Consider the following 20,554-nt stretch of genomic DNA (forward strand, 5'->3'; position numbering starts at 1 on the left):
AGGCAGACCCCTACCGGTTATCCAACTATACCGTTGGGATTTGAACTTGCAACGTCCCAGAACAAGGTGACATGAACTAGCTGCTCCTCTTTTCCGTTCAATCTCGAGAATCGTGTTGGCTTCTTCAAGGTGACAGTTCTATGCACTTTGTTACTGCTAAACTGATGAGAATTTAAGGCATTTTCCCATTACAATTAGTTAATTAATGTGTGTTAGCTTTGATAATTGTTTGGTATGTGAATTGGGTCGTTTTCTCTTGAAGATCATGGAGATTATCTTTATGGATTATTTGTGGTAATGCTTAAGATATATAGACAGTACCAAGGAATTGACCGATCAGTTATACAGCTTAATGTGGGTGCCTTTGTAATACGTAGGCGATCTCACTATTTATTTATCTTTGTCTTATCCATGATTGGTTTCTTTCTCTTGAAAATCATAGAGATTGTATTTATAATTAGTTTGTGACATCAATTAGAACATATACATGATATCAATGAGTTGAGTTGACTTGTCAGTCATATAGCATGGTGTAGGTTGTTTGCTTCTATGCAGAAGATCTCACTTTAGATGCCGGATTTGTGTTTCCAAGATTTTTGACGAGCTTCAACTCTTTTTTTTTAAAAGTCTAGCTGGGGTTAGGCAGACCCCACCGGTTATTCAACATACCGTTGTGTTTTGAACCTGAAACGTCCCACAACAAAGAGACATGCACTGACAGCTCCTACCAATCACACGGAGCACCCGTTGTAAGAGCTTCAATTTTCTAATAGTGAGTTTTTTTCTTTACCCTTGTGGTAGCATATTTTACCTTTAAATTTTAATGAAAGTATGATTTATATTTGTGTGTGTGCATGTATGTGACCGCAAGGACGAGCCATTTTGTAGTTTCTTAAATCTGTCTGCATGATTGTGATCCTAGGACAAGCCATTTTGTAGTTTCTCAATTCCATATGATTTGGGTTTTGGATTGTCAAATTACCTGATATTTTTTCTTTTTTTGAATTTATAACCTGAATAAACCGCACCCAATACAAAGACCTGGTCGTGCTGGCTCAGCCTGCCATACCTACTGTCGTCATGCTGGCTTTGTAAAACTCCAAGGCTGGGACCCCTCCTCCGGGGGCTATGCTACACAGCGGCTTGACGCCCATGAGAATCGAACCTTGACTGCCCGTCTAGCAGCCAAGGCCCCATCCCACTACACCAACCCCCCTTGGGACCACATTACATGATGTGAGACAGGGTTTTTTTAGAAATTGAGAAAAATAGCACACAATTTTTATAACTATTCAAGTATCTGAAATGTTTGCACAGTGAAAAAATGATGATGCAACAGTTAATTCTTAGCAATGGACCATGCCAAACACATATGCAAGGTTGAATTTGCAAAAAATAAAAAGTATTAAAAATACGTAGTTCTCACGAAGTTCACATTGTTCATGCACTACAAGGATGAGGGTCAATAGCAGCAACTCTTTAACGGCAACAACAAAATTCACTGCTATTTATCAAGCAATAACACCGTGAATTTTGTCTCCGCTACTTGTTAGGTAATAGCCGTGACATAAATATCGTGTCATTATTACTCTACTACGGCCATGAATCTTGCTGTTATTGCTTGATCAATAATAGTGAGATGGACCACGTCATGAATGCCTTTCCCCTGAACACATGTCAGCTATGTCTTTAACGATGACATTATCTTGCCACTAAATATTATCGTTAAAACACTTTAGCATAAATGTTTAATGGCCAAATAATCTCGTCATTAAAGTTCAATCATGATGATATATAAATGTTGTCGTTATAGGGTTTTACTTTGTAATGACTTTATATATCGTTGTTAAAGTTATGTCTTTAACGACATGTGTGGCCGTTAAATATTGTTGTTAAAACACGTGTACGTAATATTTAACATCCATTGAATCTTGCCATTATAGAGTAATAATGGTGATATGTTGTGTCTCCATTATAGAATCTATAATTAGGGCCCGACAAGCCCTTTTTAAAATTTTTTATTTTTTTTAATTTGCTCTTTCTATCTCTATTTCTCTCTGCTGGACCACTAAATCGCCACCTTTTTGCTCGGGTGATGCCACCGAACCGCTGCCGAACCGAGGATCGATCTTCTCTCTCTACTCGAGTTACGTTGATCGATCATCTCTCTACTAGGGTTATGCCGCCAAACCGAGGATCAATCCTCTCTCTCTCTCTCTCCCATCGTTGGATCGGTATGCATCTCTCTCTTTATCTCTCACACTCTCTCTCCCATAGACTTTTGGATCACATTGACAGCCAAACTTGCATTAAACAACAATGTTGTCAATATCAGTACGCACATCAGCCTGTATTGGCCAATACATATCGTAGGGCAAAAAATTGATAAGCTTCACCCCTGAATCAGCTATTTTTAATAAATATAAAAAATACTTAAATTTATTTTTTAATATTATTTTAATAGCTTTAACACATGTCACATCCTGATTGACACATCATATTTTATAATTTGTTTTTTGGCTTATTCACGTGAGTATCGGTATTGGCTTATTCACCTAAATCGTTGGCCAAACGATATAGGGCTGATACCGATACTGAAAACATTGTTTAGCACCATAGAAACAACAATTGAATAATCTGAGGTTGCATCAGTCGAAGATGCACAACAAAAAGGATTGCTCTATCTCTAAACTTTACCTTCACCAAGTATGAGTTTTTTTATCATTTTTTCTTATCATACCGAATCAATGTTTTTTTTTTATAAAAATAAATAGAGTGGTAAGAAAAAAGAGATCAAAATACACAATCTCTCCACTAGGCAAATGCATCTGCAATACTAAATGACATAGTTTCCGAAGTTGTCAGAGTTATTTGCAATAAGATGTTGGCTATACTTGAGGGGTTTTATCAATGAAAATTTCTTCGAGATTTTGACATAGTTTCCAATCCATTTTATAATTCTTCTTATTACCCCAGAGGGTTAAATCATCGCACAACAAAGAAATCGTACAATATTAAATGACACAAAAGACTAATAACTAATTATCAAATAAAAAAATGTGGTACTGGCTAATAATTTATGATCAAAACTCAATAAATTAAAAATGTCATATCTCATATTCTTTGCAACAAAAAAACTGATTTTAAATGTTAAGTAAAATAATGTACCATTTTTAACATGTTAAGCTCTCTCTCTCTCTCTCTCTCTCTATATATATATATATATATATATATATATATATATATATATATATATATATATATATATATATATATATATATATATATATATATATATATATATGGAATGAGGACTGAGGCCCTTAGAGGATACATGTAAGGAACTAAGGGACAATCAAAAGCTAGTGAGATCAATAACAATGAGCAAATCAAGGAATGGGAGATAAATAATGCTAGGGTCAAATCATGGTTGTTGGGTTAAATGGAGAAAGGCATAGCCATCAATTTGGTTAAGTGTATCAACAAGCCAATTCGACAAGAGAATATCAGTTGAATAGGAGTTGAGAGTGCAAACAGGAGAGCAAGATTGTTAAAGCCTTATATATAGGGTTATAGAGAGTTTGGGATGCCATTGCTCTTATATAATTTGTACCCAAGTGTTCTAAGTGTAACCAATGCAAGACCTAGCAGGTGGAATTGGTCTGCCACTTGTATTCGAGCCCGATTTGATATTATGTTGGGAGCCTCAGTCCTCTCTCTCTCTCTCTCTCTCTCTCTCTCTCTCTATATATATATATATATATATATATATATATGCTTTTCCTACTATTGATTTGCATCTCTTACTTTGTTCAACTGTGTATGCTTTTTGTACTGCACTTATGATCCCAAATTTGTTTTTAAGCCTCTATTTTTCCATTTCTAGTTGTCTCTTGGTCTACCTTTCCATTAAAGGATAGGGGGAAAAGCTAATAAGAAATCTAGTTCTTAGTGCCTTGAACCATCTTGTATCTTGCCAAAGCTACTAAGTTATATGCTATAGATGAATAGACCATGCTACTAGTTAAGCTTATTGATGTTAGACCCATAGTATCTGGAACCATATCCCTTCCTTATTCCATATGAACTACAAATTTCTTTGTTTCATTCAGAAATTTTGTTTGATCTGTTGGTATTATCTTTAGCTAGATGTATTAGCGGAAACTGATATAGAGTTGAAGAATGAGCAGAAATATTTCATCATTATCGTTAGCAAATCTTGTGAAAGTTGTTAAAATGAGAAAGAGTTGAAGCATGGACTGAATTACCATGGGTCTGAAATATTGCATGATTATCATAATATTTGTTTATTCTTAAATAAAATATTTGGTAGCATAAATAAGATTACATTCCAAGAGTAGAGAAAGAATTTATCCTAATAATTAGGATGGATGAACACATATTACCAATACCTAATCAATAGGTGGACATGTACTTATACTTTTTCTTATTTTGATCTTTTGTTTGTGTTGTTACTTTCTCTCTTTCTATTATGAGGGATAAGCACAATGTAGTTACTTTTGTTTATGGGTTTTTTTAAAGCAAAGCAAATCATCATAGTCAAGACATTCTAAATCTATTTTGTTGCAATCAAGAGGACTAAAAACTTAAATTCTTCCTTGTTTTGTATTTTTAAATTCTTACCATACAGATGTTGCTAGAAAACCCTAATTGGTTAGAGGACTCATAGCTAGACCCAAAAATTAATTTAAGTACAATTGAATATCTACTTATTGAAGAGTTGACAAAGTATCTAGGGTCACAAAGAAAGTGTAATGTAAGTGTCTTTGTGTTATTTTTTTCTTTTGAAAATGAGTTAAAAAATGTATATGACCCTTGTATATATTTCATAATTGTGTCATACTTTAACTCCATGATCTTGTTGTTGTCGTTTATTTGATTTAATGTTATTATTGTATGATAGTGAATATTATTATATTATTCAATTTTTTACAATATAGTCTGATCTAATATTGTTTGCATGAAATTAATAGATGTCGCCATATCGTTTACGACGAGGAGGTAGGTGTTCTGCCTCTCTATGGATTAGTTCACCGCTCGCCAGTCAAGGTGAACACCTAGACAAGATCGACCTCAGATCACACATGGGTGATACTTCAAGGGAACAAGAAAAGACTGCCCATACACCACAAGCCACTGCAGATACAGAGTTAGATAAATATTAATTTAGTATTTCTTTAGTATAATTAAAAAATTATTATTATCAATCTTGTTAATATTTATTTCTTACAACAATAGCAACTGCAGAATCTTCTCAACGCAAATGTGGAAAGAACAAATGTATAGCCTATCAGAAGTAAATCAAGCAACGAAAGACTTTAGTAACTATCAAGCTTGAGATGAAAAAAGTTGTGAGCGATGACTCCTCTATAATTCTCTAGGAGGCTTTCGTGCATTGCTAGGGAGCAGACCATATAACTTCATAACTCATGAAAGAAAGTGCCAAACAACAAAAAAATGATGTTGCAATTTATGTAAGTATATTGCCTAACTATATTTTGATAAACATATTAATCCATAAAAAGAGTGTTACAAACTATATTTTGATAATTTGGTGCAAGAAAAGTTTGATTTGGACAAAGATATACCTGAACATCAGTGGTGCATGGAGAAGCAGTTTTAACTATCAAACTCAAAGGTGTGAGAAGGTCTCTACAAGTATTACCAAAAGTTTTAAAACCACGATGTAGCATAACAACATCCTCCTAAGCGAGTCGACTTTAAAGTATGAAAAGAGATTTATAAGTTTTCCATCAGGGACTATTGGACGATAAATATTAGATATATATTTATAAGTAAAATGCTTAAATTTTTAGATTTTCATCTATTAATTAATCTATCTTTAGTTAACAATGGGTGTTAAAGAAAAATTCGATGAATAAAGCAAAACAGATGATCCAACATACCAGTTGATCATCTTCGTACCTCCAGAGGTATCATACGAGGGTAAGTTTCTTAATTTCTAAGTTTGCTTTTTTATATAGTATAGTGTTAAATATGTTTGATCTAATAGATTCTTAATTTATTATTTGAAAACTGAAATAAATTGAAAAGAACTGATGGTGAGTGCATTAAAAAAAGAAATGTGCACTCATTCAGATCGCACGACATTCATCTGTAGCGAAGCACAAGATACTTTTGTAAGTAACTCGCACTTTGTAGTGCCGCATTCATTTATTTTATTTTGTACATTATCATTAGTTACTGATAACCAATTGTTAACGATGTACAAACAAAGCTGTAATCTGTGGAAAATAAAAATTCAATACTTTTTTCACAAGATGGCTTGCCGATGATGAAGCGAGATGTCTTTGCCAATGTATTCGGTGAGCAATACAAACATGTGAGGGAGATGGGCAATTTTTTTCCTCCAACCAAACCATCCAACTCCAACCAAACCCAAATTTTGCAACTATCTTTTTAGTTAGAAGTGATGCAGATGGAGCTCCAACAATTATGAGAAAATGTAGAGCAAAAAAGAGAAGCAACTAGACATAAAATAGAGTGAGAGAAAGAAACAACTAGATAGGAAATAAAGCGAGAGAGAGAGAAGGAACTATGAAGCTTAGAGAGGAGATGCAGACATTCATGGATGCACACATACATAATCTCTCATCTTAGATCAAAAAATTGTAAACTCTTTGGTTTATTAGAAGTGTATATGTTTTTATTTCTAAACTCTTTACTACAATTGATACATTCAAATTTTAATTTATGTAAATATTAAAAGTGTATATATTTGTTACAAGCTTAGAGAGAATGTAGTGAGTGTAAGGGTTTGTGTAAAGCCCATAATTTTTAAGGATTATTAATAAATAAAGTACTCATTTTTTTATCTCTAAACTAAAAATATGTTTCTAGATTTTAAATTTTATTTATTGATATATTACATGTTCATTTGTTTATTCAAGCCAATCAAGGCATAATTTGCATTTATAGAACTATTTTGGACTATAAATCACTATATATATTATATTTAAATATATTTTTGATATAATTTATAAATTATTGAAGTGTATTTGTGTGTTATGTGGCTCTTGGTAATGGTTTATAGAGTAATTTGCTATTTTTTGCTAATCTTGTTATAATTGGCATTTTTTTTGAGTTTTTGGCATTTGTAATCGCACACGAATGGTTCGTTGTATTGCTTGGGTAGCGGTCTTTGGGGACTTCGAAACCCCTTGGTGTTTTGGATATCAATTAATTGTTCTTCACATTATTGAGGTAAGATACCTTAACTGAACTTATAGAGAGCATGTTTAGACACTAATTGTGTAAGCATGATATTGTTGCACTAAATATCTAAATGAATTGTAAATAAAGTTATGCTCACACACTTCACTTAGTTGTGGATATCTAGGACTCTTATGATTGTAGTTCGGAGATCATGCTTGTCATGATTGTAATTAGTGAAATATGAAGTGTGTTTGCTGCAGGTACACCTGTGTGAGTTTAAATGCTTGTGCACTTATGAATGTATAATATGTATGCAATGTGTGCCATCATACTTTGGTTTACGCATACTATGTTGCTTTGTGTATTTGTATGAATTTGATATATGGTTCACATATAACTACTATAAATGTGTGTAAGTCATGTTTGATGCATACTACAAATGTTATAAATTATTTTAAACTTGTATGTCTTGTTTGCTTGAGAAATATATGCATATGATGTATGATTGGATCGTCAATAAGATTTTGACCTACCCTTATACAATTATATCTAAGGTGGTATATCGATTCACGTGGTAAAAATGCATATGACTTGTACCGTGTATGCAAATCTTGAACTATGTAGGAGTTATGTATGCTGATGTTTAGTTGCTTCGTATTATGAAATATGCATGTTCATGTATGCATGCATAAAACTCATATTTTGTTTACGCATAATTTGAGGTTCAATTTATGAAATGCAATATTTTTTGTGGTGATGATGTGGTGTGTAGGATAATATGCTTATGTATGATATGATTTAAATGCCATGTAATATAAAATTATGAAGGCATGCAATAAATGTTTAAGTTTAATAGTGAACTATGGCTCATAGAACCTTATTGGTTAAATGTGTGATTTTATAATTTAAGTGCCATATGTAGTGATGTATGATGTAATGCATATTGACTGTATGCATGCATGTGCTGTGTTTGTGGCTATCGACCCTGAGAGTGGTTAATTGTATTGATGCATATATCACAATAGTTTTCATTAGATATGATACCCATTGAAGAACTGTTCCCAAAGGATTCTCTATGAGGGTGTGCATGACCATATCAGGTAATCCAACTAGAGCGGTAAGTTTCTGTGAGGAAATACATTGTCTAAGAGCGGGTAGCCCACGAAGACAGTATATTCCTTTGAGGAAGTGCATTGTCCAAGACCAGGCAGACCATTTGCCTAGGGCAGTAACTCTTTGTGAGGTTGTACATTTCTCAGACCAGGTGATCCTGCGTGGATCTTGTAAATCTTTATTATGATAGAATAAAATATTATGATGAATTGTGGTGATCTTCTAAGTTGATTGAGATTGCCTGTTATGAATCTATAGATTTGGCTTTTCTATTATAGCATGATTATATGCTAAACTCAGCATGTGAGAATCAGGTCATTATTGATTTTAGATCTTGATATGAGATTATGATTATGATGCTTATGTTAGCGTATAAATGACACACCTACAAATGGCTAGTTTTGACTTATTAGGTGAATGATACATCACGCTTACATAGTTTTATTATAAATTATTGCATTATGATTGTCTGAGTGAATATATCACACCTATGTATTATGATTGATGTGTATCATGAATATCTAACTAAATTACTTAGAATGTATATGCATATGTTTCACGCTGGAATGGTCAAATGTGATTTGACTTATTGTTTATATGAATTATGACTGCATATGAAAATGATGCAATGATCTGAATGTCTTAGATGCACATATATATATATATTTATTTATTTATGTGATGACTTGTATGACTTGAATGAATATAGAGTATGCTTTATTGTGTGAGTTAATGTTGAATAAAATATTAAGTGATGAAATGCTTTATGTTCGAATGCTTGAAATGAATGACTCATAGGACGTTGTTCTTTTGTCTATCACCTGACGATTGATGAATAATATATCATGTCTTTACCTTTAAATGCTTGATATATTTTCTTTAAGTTTGAGTTTGGGTTTCTTTATAACCAGACTTTAGCGAGTCTGACCCTGTTTTATGAGGGACAAGTAATGTAGGTAAAGTATAATGAGTAGTTAGAGCAAAAGGCTGATCGAGTTGCATCCTCGAGGGTTCACTCTTGCCTTACGATCTTGGTATTCATTATCTTTTCATTTTAAGTACTTGATAATGTAGAGACTTAAGTGTTATTTTTATACTCTGATTTGAAATGAAATTAAAACTCTTCATATTTCAGTTTTATATTATACGTGGTTTGAAATGTGTATATCCCATATATTTTGATTTGATTGTTATCTTTAGTGTAACCTCGCCCAAAGTCTTAACTATTTTTTCAAATCGTTTCTGCATTATAAGATCTGATTTACTTATACTTATCAAAAAAAAGAATTGGCCTCAAAATTTCAAAATTTGAATAATAATTAAGGTTAAATTTTTGAAAGCCTTACAGTTTGTATTTGAAGTATGTTGTTGCAGGCTTGCAGAGGATGTAGGGAGTGTAAGCGATTTGTATTTGAAGTGTTTTTGTTAGGATTTGAAGCGTATATTTGTTTTTTGAAGTATATATTTGAAACGTGTTTTTGTTGAATGTATGTTTAAAGTTGAATGTTTGAGGATGTAACTTTGAAGTGTATTGAATATATGTTTTGGTTGCATATTTTTTATTGTAATAAAAAAAATTTAACACTAATTTTTAATTTGCAAGTTTATAGCTTATAACGGCCACATTCCTGTCTCATTGTTATAGGCTATAAACCATGTCTTGCCGTTATAGCCAGCCTATAACAACAAACATTAACTTGCTAGCCTATAATAGCAAGTTAATGTTTGTTGTTATAGGCAATAACAACGAGTTAATGCTCGTTGTTATAGGCTATCTCACCATTAAAACAACCTTGCCGTTATAGGCTACCTCGCCGTTATTAATGTTTCAAGTTCTTGTGACCTATCTCATTGGTGTTGGGTAGCCTTTTAACAGCAACCTATAAATGTCATCGTTATTAGTCAACAAAGGTAATTTTTTAACGATAATTGGTCAATAACAACGAGAAATAAAAACAATAGCAATAAGAAAAATCATCGCTATTGACCATCATTCTTGTACGGATGGTCACATACTTTAGTGAGCCATCACATTAGTTAAGTTGATGAAATAATTAGCATTATAAATAAAAAATAAACATACTTAAAAGATATAGGATCAAGAGTCTAGAGTGTCCAAACCCTCCAAGACTCGGTCGTACATGTGCCAAATCCATCAAAGCAGATCCAAGGATCGAGACCAAGTACTTATCGAGAACTCAGGTAAGAGGAGCTAGAGCAGTCAAAGGGTCGAATTTGTATTGAGTACCCAAACTGAACCCAAATTTTTGGGTTTAGGCATGAAAAACACTAACCCGAATATTCGAATAATATGTGGGTCAATCCTATTCGGGTCAATCTGAACCCAACCCAACCCAACCCAAGTTTACTATATGCATTTTCAGTAGAAGTAAATATTGAAATTATAAGTTTGAGATTCAATTTATATGACCCGGAAAAACCCAAACCCGAACCAGGACCTGAACCCGGCAATTCGTTATGTGGTGGGTTTGGGTATACCCTAATGTGTTGGGTACCCGACCCGTTGACAGACTAAGAGGAGCTAACCACGAATATGTTTCGGTTCTGGGTTTGGGTCAGATCCGTTACACTTATGCAGGTTACTCCGGTCTCTGGCGTCGTGGCAAAGTCGTTATTTTCTCATCTCCTTCTCTCTCGGAGCCATGATAAAAAGCGAACCTGGCTGGAGCCTCTCTCTCTCTCTGGCTGCGTCAGCCATGGCTCTCCTGCCCCGAACGGCCCGTCTTGCCCTAATTTCGACACAGAGGGCGATCCATACTACCGTCCCCTCCCTCGCCGCCGCCTCCTCATCGCCGGCTGCCTACGCTCCATCACAGCCTCCGGCGATCCGATCCTCCCCAACCGGCCTCTCGAAGGCGGCCGAGTATGTCATCTCGAAGGTCGATGATCTCATGAACTGGGCCCGCCGCGGCTCGATCTGGCCCATGACCTTTGGCCTCGCCTGCTGCGCCGTCGAGATGATGCACACCGGCGCCGCCCGCTACGACTTCGACCGGTTCGGCGTCATCTTCCGGCCGAGCCCCCGCCAGTCCGACTGCATGATCGTCGCCGGAACCCTAACCAACAAGATGGCTCCTGCCCTCCGAAAGTACCCTCCTCTCCCTCTTTTCCCAAGCTGTTTTCCCTTGCAGGATTTCTGGGTTTGGTGGATTATGATGCCTAATAGTGGATATTCTTTTTTTTTTGCATTGACCTCGTTCCCCAAACTGCTATTTTGCTTTTTGAATTTTCGTTCAATTTCTTTCTTTTCTCTTTTGCTGCTTGTGGTTGATATTCCATGTTTAGAGTTTCCTTTTGTTGTAGGATCTTGTTTATACTATTTGTGAAATCTGGGTTGTCATTCCTTTCCCATTTTCTATATCAATTTTTGGAAGCATTAATTGTTTTTTTGTTGAGAAGGACGGATATTAGGGCAATTATGGGTGTTTTAAGTTTCTCTTTTGATAATTTGAAGACAGTGATATTTGTCGGGTCGATGTTGTGATATAAGGGCTGGTGATCAATGTCTCAACGTATTCCTTTATCCATGAATCTTTGTGTCTGTTGCTTCATTTGAAGGGAGGATAATTGTCCGTGCTCTATAACGATATGAAGGTCATTATGTTACGTAATTACTAGATTTATACCTTTTATCACTGCTCTGACTGATGGGGGTAGCAAGGTTGCATAAACCAAGTTCAACGTTTTCCTTCTTATTCAACTGAATTCAATATAACCATTCTCTGAGCAATAAATTTCATCTTTTCCTTTTTATACTCTCTCTCTCTCTCTGTGGATTTAATTCCATGAATCTTGTCCAGTTAACTGATCCATTCCATGAAAGCCTTATTCGGTTAATTGAGTTAGTATGCTCTTAGAATGATCTTGTTTACGAACTATCTATTTGAATCTTCACCCTTCTAAGCTCCTAAAGTTATTGTTCAGCCTAAGTGGTATGAGACTAGCCTATTGTGGTTATGCATATGCCATGAACCACATCATACACCAAACCATGCACATCCATATGAATGTGGAAATTCTCATTATCTTATGAGATAATCTGGTTCTCACTGGTTTATGTTCTTCATTATCTTAATTCTCATTATCTTATTCATATGAATGTGTAGCAGCCCTTAGTTGTCAAAGGTGCTAGGCGGAGCCTACGCGGTGAGCTCCTAAAAAGACTAGGCAGAGGCTAGGCGGAGGCTAGTACCCCAAATAAAAAAATAATAAAAAACACATAAAATATGTAACCAAATTGCTAAAATTAATAACAAACATGTATACAACATAAAATCAATCAACAATAAGCAATAGACAAAACATAACATGTCGTCGAACATTGTAAAACAATTATATTAAATAATATGCTAAAAAACATGAAGAATAAATAAACAATTGAATAAACAAACAATACCACTAACAACGTGAATGAACGATATGCAAAAAATAAAATCATGTATACAAAAAAATTAACAAGTCAAAATAGACATAATATAAGCAATAGACAAATGAGAAGAAAAACTAAATAATTGAATTTGAATAAACAAACCATGCAATTGATAACCTACTAAAAAAATTAAGAATAAATGAACAATTGAATAATCAAACCATACAACTAACAATGTGAATAAACAATATACAAAAAATAAAATCTTGTATACAAAAAAATTAACAATAGACATAATATAAGCAACAGATAAATAAGAAGAAATGAATAATTGAATAAACAAATCATACAACTGATAAACTACGCAATGTAAATAAAAGGCAAGTAGGCAACTACATAATTTAAACACAATTAAAGCCTTAACAATATTAAGTTCATATGCAAGTCATACTAAAATGTCATAAATCTTAATTAAACTATTGAGAGTTCATGATAACTAAAAACATCACATGTAACCAATGTCTTATGACTCTTATTTGCTAATTTTCATCTCTAAAGTCTAAACTATAAATATCTTATTTTTTTATAGGTCAAGAATTATGACAAAAAATACTCATTGTTGCATCCAACTGTTGCGCCACCGCCTCTTCATATTCGCACTTTTTTTTTTTGGCAAGTGAAGTTAACCAAGCTTGCCATGGGCCATCATCATCTTCAGAATTTAGAACAATGGTTGAAATGCTTTCTTCTTTTCAATTTCGCAACTTTCTTTTTTTTAGTTTCTTCTAATTCAACAATAACAACATCATATATGGGCCGGGAATATGGAGGCCCATATCAAAGGTAAGGGTCTTTGGGGATATGTTCAAGGAACTATTCTCGAGCCTAAAATCACTATCTTTGAGAAATGGGAGATTAAGGTTCTTGACGGAGAAGAAAGAGAAAAAACTTTTGAGGAATACAATAAAAGGCATGAAGAGTGAGAGATGAAAAACTATAAAATCCTTTCGTGGTGAAAACAAAGATTAATGCTAATATATTGAAATTCAAGAAAGCATATCAAGTATGGGAGTATTTTTGAACGAATGTATACGTCAAGAGACTTGTCCCATAAATATTACCTTCAAAAGAAGGCTTTAACTCTTCATCAAGGAGAGATGTCGGTTAGAAAATATTTTGCTGAATTATCGGCTATTTGGGATGAACTTGCTCTCCTTGAACCAAAATGGAGTGGAGAGGCAATTGAATTGAGGCAAAAACAACTTAAAGTTGATCATTTTTTTAATTTCTTAAATGGGCTTAGACCCGAGTTCGAACAATCTAGATTCTATCTTTTATCTTCTTTTTCTTCTCCACTTTTAGAAGATGTTCTTACCAAATTAAGTGGAGAAGAAACTAGATTGAGAATGAATAAAACCAATCAAAATGTGTTGGTCGTCCCCTCTAAAAACGAGGATGAGGGAGCTTACACTGTATCTAGACCGGGGAGCAATGTCAAATCTTATAAACCTCCCCACTTCAACAAGAATCAAGGAGGAAGAGAAAATAACGGACATTATGGAAAAAGAGACTACAGTAAAATCATGTCATTTTTGTAAAGAACCAGGACACATAAAACCCGTGTGTCCCAAATGGAAAAAGATGATGGCAATATCGACAACCTTAAAAGAGGAGACACCGTCTACCTCCAACAATGCCAATCTATCTCTAAATCAAATTATTGAAGCTCTTCAACCACTCCTCAAGGGATCAATCTCTGGAGCCGCTGCGTCCTTCTCTCCTCCAGGTAAAATTCTTTGGCTATTAGACTCGGGTGCATCCTTTCATATGACTCCAAATGCTTTTACACTGACCAATTATTCTAAAAACCTTTCATCATCCTTTGTTTCTACTGCGGATGGGGCTTCTCTTGAAATTAAAGGAATTGGAGACTTTGAAAAACAAGAATTTTTTATTCTTAAAGTTAAATTTATTCCAAAATTAAATTTGAACTTGCTTTCTGTCTCTCATGTTTTGGATCATGGATGTGATATAAAATTCTCATCATATAAATGTTAGATACAGGATCGCCGGTCCGGGAAGTTGATTGGGGAAGGCTCTAGGAAGGGTGACCTCTATTTCATGGAGTCTCTTCAAATTCCAAAAACCTCCTTTTGTAACATTGCCCAACATAAAGATATAAATGTTTGGCATAAACACCTTGGGCATCCAAATATTGACAAGCTTTCTCATATTCATTTTGCTAAAACATTATGTAAAGAAAATTTCAGTTGTAATGATGTATTTTGGGAAAAATGAGAAGCTTATCTTTTGGTTCAAGATCTATGTTTTCAACTAAGCCTTTTGAAATTGTGCATTCGAATGTATGGGGATTTGCACCTGTAGTATCTAAGAGAGTTTTTTCATATTATGTTATTTATGTTGATGACTATTCGAGATATAGTTGGATATACTTTCTAAAGCATAAGCATGAAGTCTTTTTCACTTTTAAAAATTTTCATGTAATGATAGAAACCCAATTCAATAGGAAGTTACAAATCTTTAGAGCAGATTCAGGGGATAAATTTCTCTCGAATGATTTTAAAAGCTATATAGAGAGTAATGGGATTATTCATCAAAGGTCTTGTCCCAAAACTCCTCAACAAAACGGCTTAGCGGAACGAAAACACAAACATATTATTGAAACTACAAGGACTACTTATTTCTCAAAAGATTCCAAAAAGATTTTGGGCTGATAATAAATTGTCTTCCATCTAAAAATTTAAGCCAAATATCTTCTTTTGAAGTTTTATATAAAAAAGAACTCGATTATAATAGATTACGAATTTTTGGCTGCAAATGTTTTGTTCTCACTAATAAAAATGATAAGTTATCTCCTAAAGCCATCCCCTGTACTTTTCTTGGTTATTCAGAAACACAAAAAGGTTTTAGGTGTTATGACCTTCAAAATGATAAATTGTACGTCTCAAGAAATGTCACCTTTTTGGAAAATGAAAGTGGCTTTGAGAAGGACACAACCCTCCCCGATAATACTGATTATTCTTTTTTATTTGAATTACTAAATAGGAACGAAAGATATGTATGAAGGAGTAGTAACCAATGTCCGCACTTGTGGAGGGGTGACAACCAATTTTCCTATAACGGTTGGATTACATCAAGGATCTGCTTTAAGCCCTTTCTTATTTGCTATAGTGATGAATGAGCTTACGAGATCAATTCAAGAAAATGTGCCGTGGTGTATGTTGTTTGCTGATGATATTGTTTTGATTGATGAGTCTAGAGCTGGGGTTAATGCTAAGTTAGAATTATGTAGACAGACATTTGAAGCAAGAGGTTTTAAGTTGAGTAAGAGTAAAGACAGAATATATGGAATGTCGGTTTAGTAAGCAACGAAGTAGTGATGGGAGTGTAGTGAAAGCTTGGTGATCTAGAAATACTGGTGGATGATTGTTTCAAATATTTGGGATCTATCATTCAAAAGTATGGAGAAATTGATGAAGATGTAAATCATAGGATAAAGGTTGGGTGGATGAAATGGAAAAGTGCAATTGGAGTGTTGTGCGATCGTAGAATGCCATTGCGGTTGAAGGAAACGTTTTATAAGACAACTATTAGGCCTGCTTTACTATATGGTACAGAATGTTGGGCTGCCAAGAGACATCATATTCAAAAAATGAGTGTAGCTGAGATGCGTATGCTTAGATGGATGTGTAAAAATACAATAAAAGCTAAGATTCAAAACGAGGAGATACGTAAGAAGGTAGGCGTTGCACCCATTGAAAATAAGATGAGAGAGAATCATTTATGGTGGTTTGGACATATTCGGCGAAGGCCTAATGATGCTCCAGTTAGAAGGATGGAGAAATGAAAAAATATATTAGTTAAAAGAGGTCGAGGTAGGCCTAGGAAGACTTGGATGGAGATGATAGGAAATGATATGAATGCTTTGAACCTCACTGAGGACATGGCATTGGATAAAAATGATTAGAGGAGAAGGATTCATGTGGAAGACCCAGAATGATTTTCTTTTTTGGTTCATATCGTCGACCTCAATTGTTTTGGGATGAAGGTGTAGTTGTTGTTGTTTGTTGTCCTACTAAATAGGAACGAAGATTTCTTTAGTGATGATGAGACAAATAATGAGAACATTGATAATAAAGCTCTCCTGTCTGTTCAACCGGTAGAAGAAGCAGTAAATGAACCAATTACATATTCACATAGAGATAGAAATACGTTTAGAAGTGCGATGGAAAGATATAGTGACTTTAGTGAGCCCTCTCAAGATAACAACTTACGAAGAACTGAAAGACCTAGGAGAAACCCTTCCAGATTTATATCCTATGAATCTTTTTCCCCAAAACATAGGGCCTGTCTTAGTGTCATTCACTCGTATGAAGAACCCAGAAACTTCGAAGAAGCTAAAGAAAGATTAGAATGGAGAGATGCAATGGATAATGAACTTAGTGCCCTTAATAGAGCCAAAACTTGGGAATTTCAAAGTCTTGTAGAAGGAAAAAAGACAATAGAATGTAGATGGGTCTTTAAGGTTAAAACCAAGAGTGATGAAACTCTTGAGAGATATAAGGCTCGACTAGTAGTAAAAGGTTATAGCCAGGAATATGGTATTGATTACGAAGAAACCTTTGCTCCTGTGGCAAGAATGGTCAATGTGAGATGTTTAATCACTACTGCATCAATTAAAAAGTGGAACATATATCAAATGAACGTTAAAAATGCCTTTCTAAATAGGGACCTAAACGAAGAAGTCTACATGGAGCCCCTTCTGGCATGGATATACCAAAGGGTAAAGTTCTCCGGCTTAGAAAAGCCTTGTATGGTTTAAAACAAGCCCCAAAGGCTTGGTACGATCGATTTAATGAAGTAATGGTTGAAACTGGATTCAATTCTTGTTATACTGACACTGCTCTCTTTATCAAAAAGTTTGATGCAGGAATTGTAATTTTGTTGTTATATGTTGATGATATGCTAATAACATACAGTGATATTAAGGGAATTGAAAATATCAAATTCACTCTAAAAGAAAGGTTTGAAATGCCAGACTTAGGGTATCTGACATATTTTTGGGGTATTGAGGTTGCTTACTCTCATAGAGGTTATTTTTTGTCTCAAACTAAACTGGCTTGCGAGATTTTTGAAAGATTCGACATTACAGATGAAAAAATTTACGAGACCCTTGAAGTTGTGGGTTAAAAAATGAAGGGTAATGATGGGATTTCTTTGAAAAATCCTACTCCCTATCGGCATCTTGTGGGATCACTTATGTATCTTAGTATCACACGGCCATACATATCTCATGCCGTGCATACTGTAAGTCAATTTCAGCATGCCCCCACTTCAGTTCATATGAGTGTTGTACTTCGTATTGTCAGATACATAAAGGGCACAATAAACAAGGGAGTATTTTTTTTCTCATTTTCTAATTTAGAATTGATTGCATATACTGACTCTCTTTGATTGGGGAGATGACCCAAATAACTGTCACTCCACCACTGATTTTTGTATTTTTCTAGGTGAATCACTGATCTCATGGAGATGCAAGAAACAACAGAAGGTGTCTCTTTCATCAACAAAAGCAGAATATCGAGCCATGGCCTCCACGACTATGAAGATTGTGTGGATTCATCAATTGTTGTAGGATATGGGAGTATTAATCCAAGGACCTACACGATTGTGTTGTAATAATAAAAGTGCAATCTATATTGCTAAAAATCACACTTTTCATGAGCGTACCAAGCACATTGAGATGAACTGCCACTATGTCAGAGAAACCTACTTACAGAAAATCATAGACCTTTCTTATGTGACTTCAGAATACCAGTTGACAGACTTTTTCACAAAGGCGCTATGTTCCCCTAAATTTAATTTTCTTCTTGGCAAACTTTCGGTCATCACGCCCTAAGTTTGAGGGGGGGGGTGTTAAATTGTATCAACTCATGTATATATATATATATAGCCCCAGGGGCATTTCTATCATTTTCCATTTTACGCATATGCACACTTGCGAATGTGCATGTAACTTTTCTTCTTTTTTCTTTTTCTTCTTTTCTCTTTTTCTTTTTTCTTTTTCTCTTTTCTTTTCTTTCTTCTTTTCTCCTCTTCTTCTTTCTTTCTACCTTTTTGACTAAAAGTCAAAGGAGGGGGGAGACGTTGGACCCCCTCCAACGGTTAGATTTCTAACCGTTGGAGGGGCTCCAACGTCTAGTAGGAGCCCCTCCTTTTGGTCTCCTCTTGTATTATAAACAGGGGTGTATCCCCACTATTGTAATTCATTCTTTTGAGAGCCTTTGTGCTCACCTTTGCTCAATAGATTCAATCTTTTGCATTTCAAGTGTTCTCTTTGTACCTTTGTGTACTTTTATTCTAGTGTTCTTGGTACACGTATCCCTTTGTGGAGCTTGCGCTTGTAGTTCCCATCTTTGAAGATATTTTTACAGTCCACTGCCTGTGCCGGTATGTTTTTACAGTCCACTGCCTGTGCAAGTGTTTTCCCTGTTTATACATGGCCCTTGGTATGTTAATTTTTTAATGGCAAAGTGATTGAAAGATTCTTATGCACCATGGAACTGGGAGTCTGCCATAAGGTCCATTAGATGATGGACCAGCTGAACATGAAAAACCTTCTAAAATCTGCTTCCATTTGTGAAAAGGCCTGTGATATCTTTTGCTAGATTTATTACAATTATCATGGTCTGAAGCATTAGTAGTTTGGTTTTTCTGTCCATAAACTTTGTGAACTGGTTCTTCAACAAAACATGGAAACAAAGAAAGAATGCCAGGATAGTGCTGAAAACAGTCAAAAGAGAACCATGAAACTGATGTCATCCAAATTGAGAATTACTGATTCAATGATATGTTTGTCCGGATACCTTAGGCTATCGAGTTCTATACGGGTTTTTTAATTTTAGAAACCCACATTCAGAAAATATGTTTCCGGTTTCGATGGAGGTTTTAATGCACCCTATGCTTTATTTTTCTCATGGTTTGAAACCTTTGATCTTTGCAATTTACGGATCAACTTGCACTTTAGAATTTCTTCCATGCCTCAAGGGAACTTGATGATGGAATTCTAACGAATTTATAAACCAATGGTTCTTGTAGGGTTTATGATCAGATGCCAGAGCCTCGCTGGGTCATCTCCATGGGCAGCTGTGCCAATGGTGGTGGTTACTATCATTATTCCTACTCTGTTGTAAGGGGTTGTGACCGGATTGTGCCAGTTGACATATATGTTCCTGGCTGCCCACCTACTGCAGAGGCTTTACTTTACGGTGTTCTGCAGCTACAGAAGAAAATCAATCGCAGGAAGGATTTCCTTCTCTGGTGGACCAAGTAATTGGCTTTGCCACTGCAATCTGGTAATCTGAGACTCTCAAATGAGGATTCTGTCTGTTAAATAACTTCTAAGTTCTAGTTGCTTAGAACCTGCTTCCACACCTCTTCTAATTCCTCGGAATCTTAATTTCTTTGAAACTTTTGTATGAATTGCTTTGTTTACTTGAGTTGGCTAATATCTGGAGCCGCTGTGCTATAGCTTTTCCATTTTTGTTTCTTGATCCTCCTGTGAATTAAATAAACTTCAAGTTCTAATTGATTAGAACCTGCGGCCACGCTTGTGAAATAATATTATGGTCTGAATGTGTGCATGCACAAGTGATTTAGCAAATGAAGAAAATGTGTCCCATGTTCAACAAATAAAGATAGTAAATTATGGGGTTAAAGTTTGCTACAATTGATCTGTATGTGCAAGCGACTTGGCAAATTTCATTTTATTTATTTATTTATTGTCCAAATGACCCCATGTATGTGATCTGCATGCTGTTTTTAGTGGGAACC

At 34.9% G+C, this 20,554-nt stretch overlaps 1 protein-coding gene across 1 annotated transcript; it reads left to right on the plus strand.

Moving 5' to 3' along the window:
- The first annotated feature begins 11,011 nt into the window (after positions 1–11,011).
- On the plus strand, positions 11,012–20,342 carry LOC149820256 (NADH dehydrogenase [ubiquinone] iron-sulfur protein 7, mitochondrial-like). The gene is made up of 2 exons (XM_089982439.1): positions 11,012–11,419; positions 19,820–20,342. The coding sequence occupies exons 1-2, from the start codon at positions 11,028–11,030 to the stop codon at positions 20,052–20,054; spliced, it is 627 nt and encodes a 208-aa protein (XP_089838565.1). The 5' UTR covers positions 11,012–11,027; the 3' UTR covers positions 20,055–20,342.
- Positions 20,343–20,554: the final 212 nt, after the last annotated feature.

The sequence above is a fragment of the Nuphar pumila genome, chromosome 12 (genome assembly GCF_984573655.1).
Source record: "Nuphar pumila chromosome 12, dmNupPumi1.hap1.1, whole genome shotgun sequence".
Classification (NCBI taxonomy): Eukaryota; Viridiplantae; Streptophyta; class Magnoliopsida; order Nymphaeales; family Nymphaeaceae; genus Nuphar; species Nuphar pumila.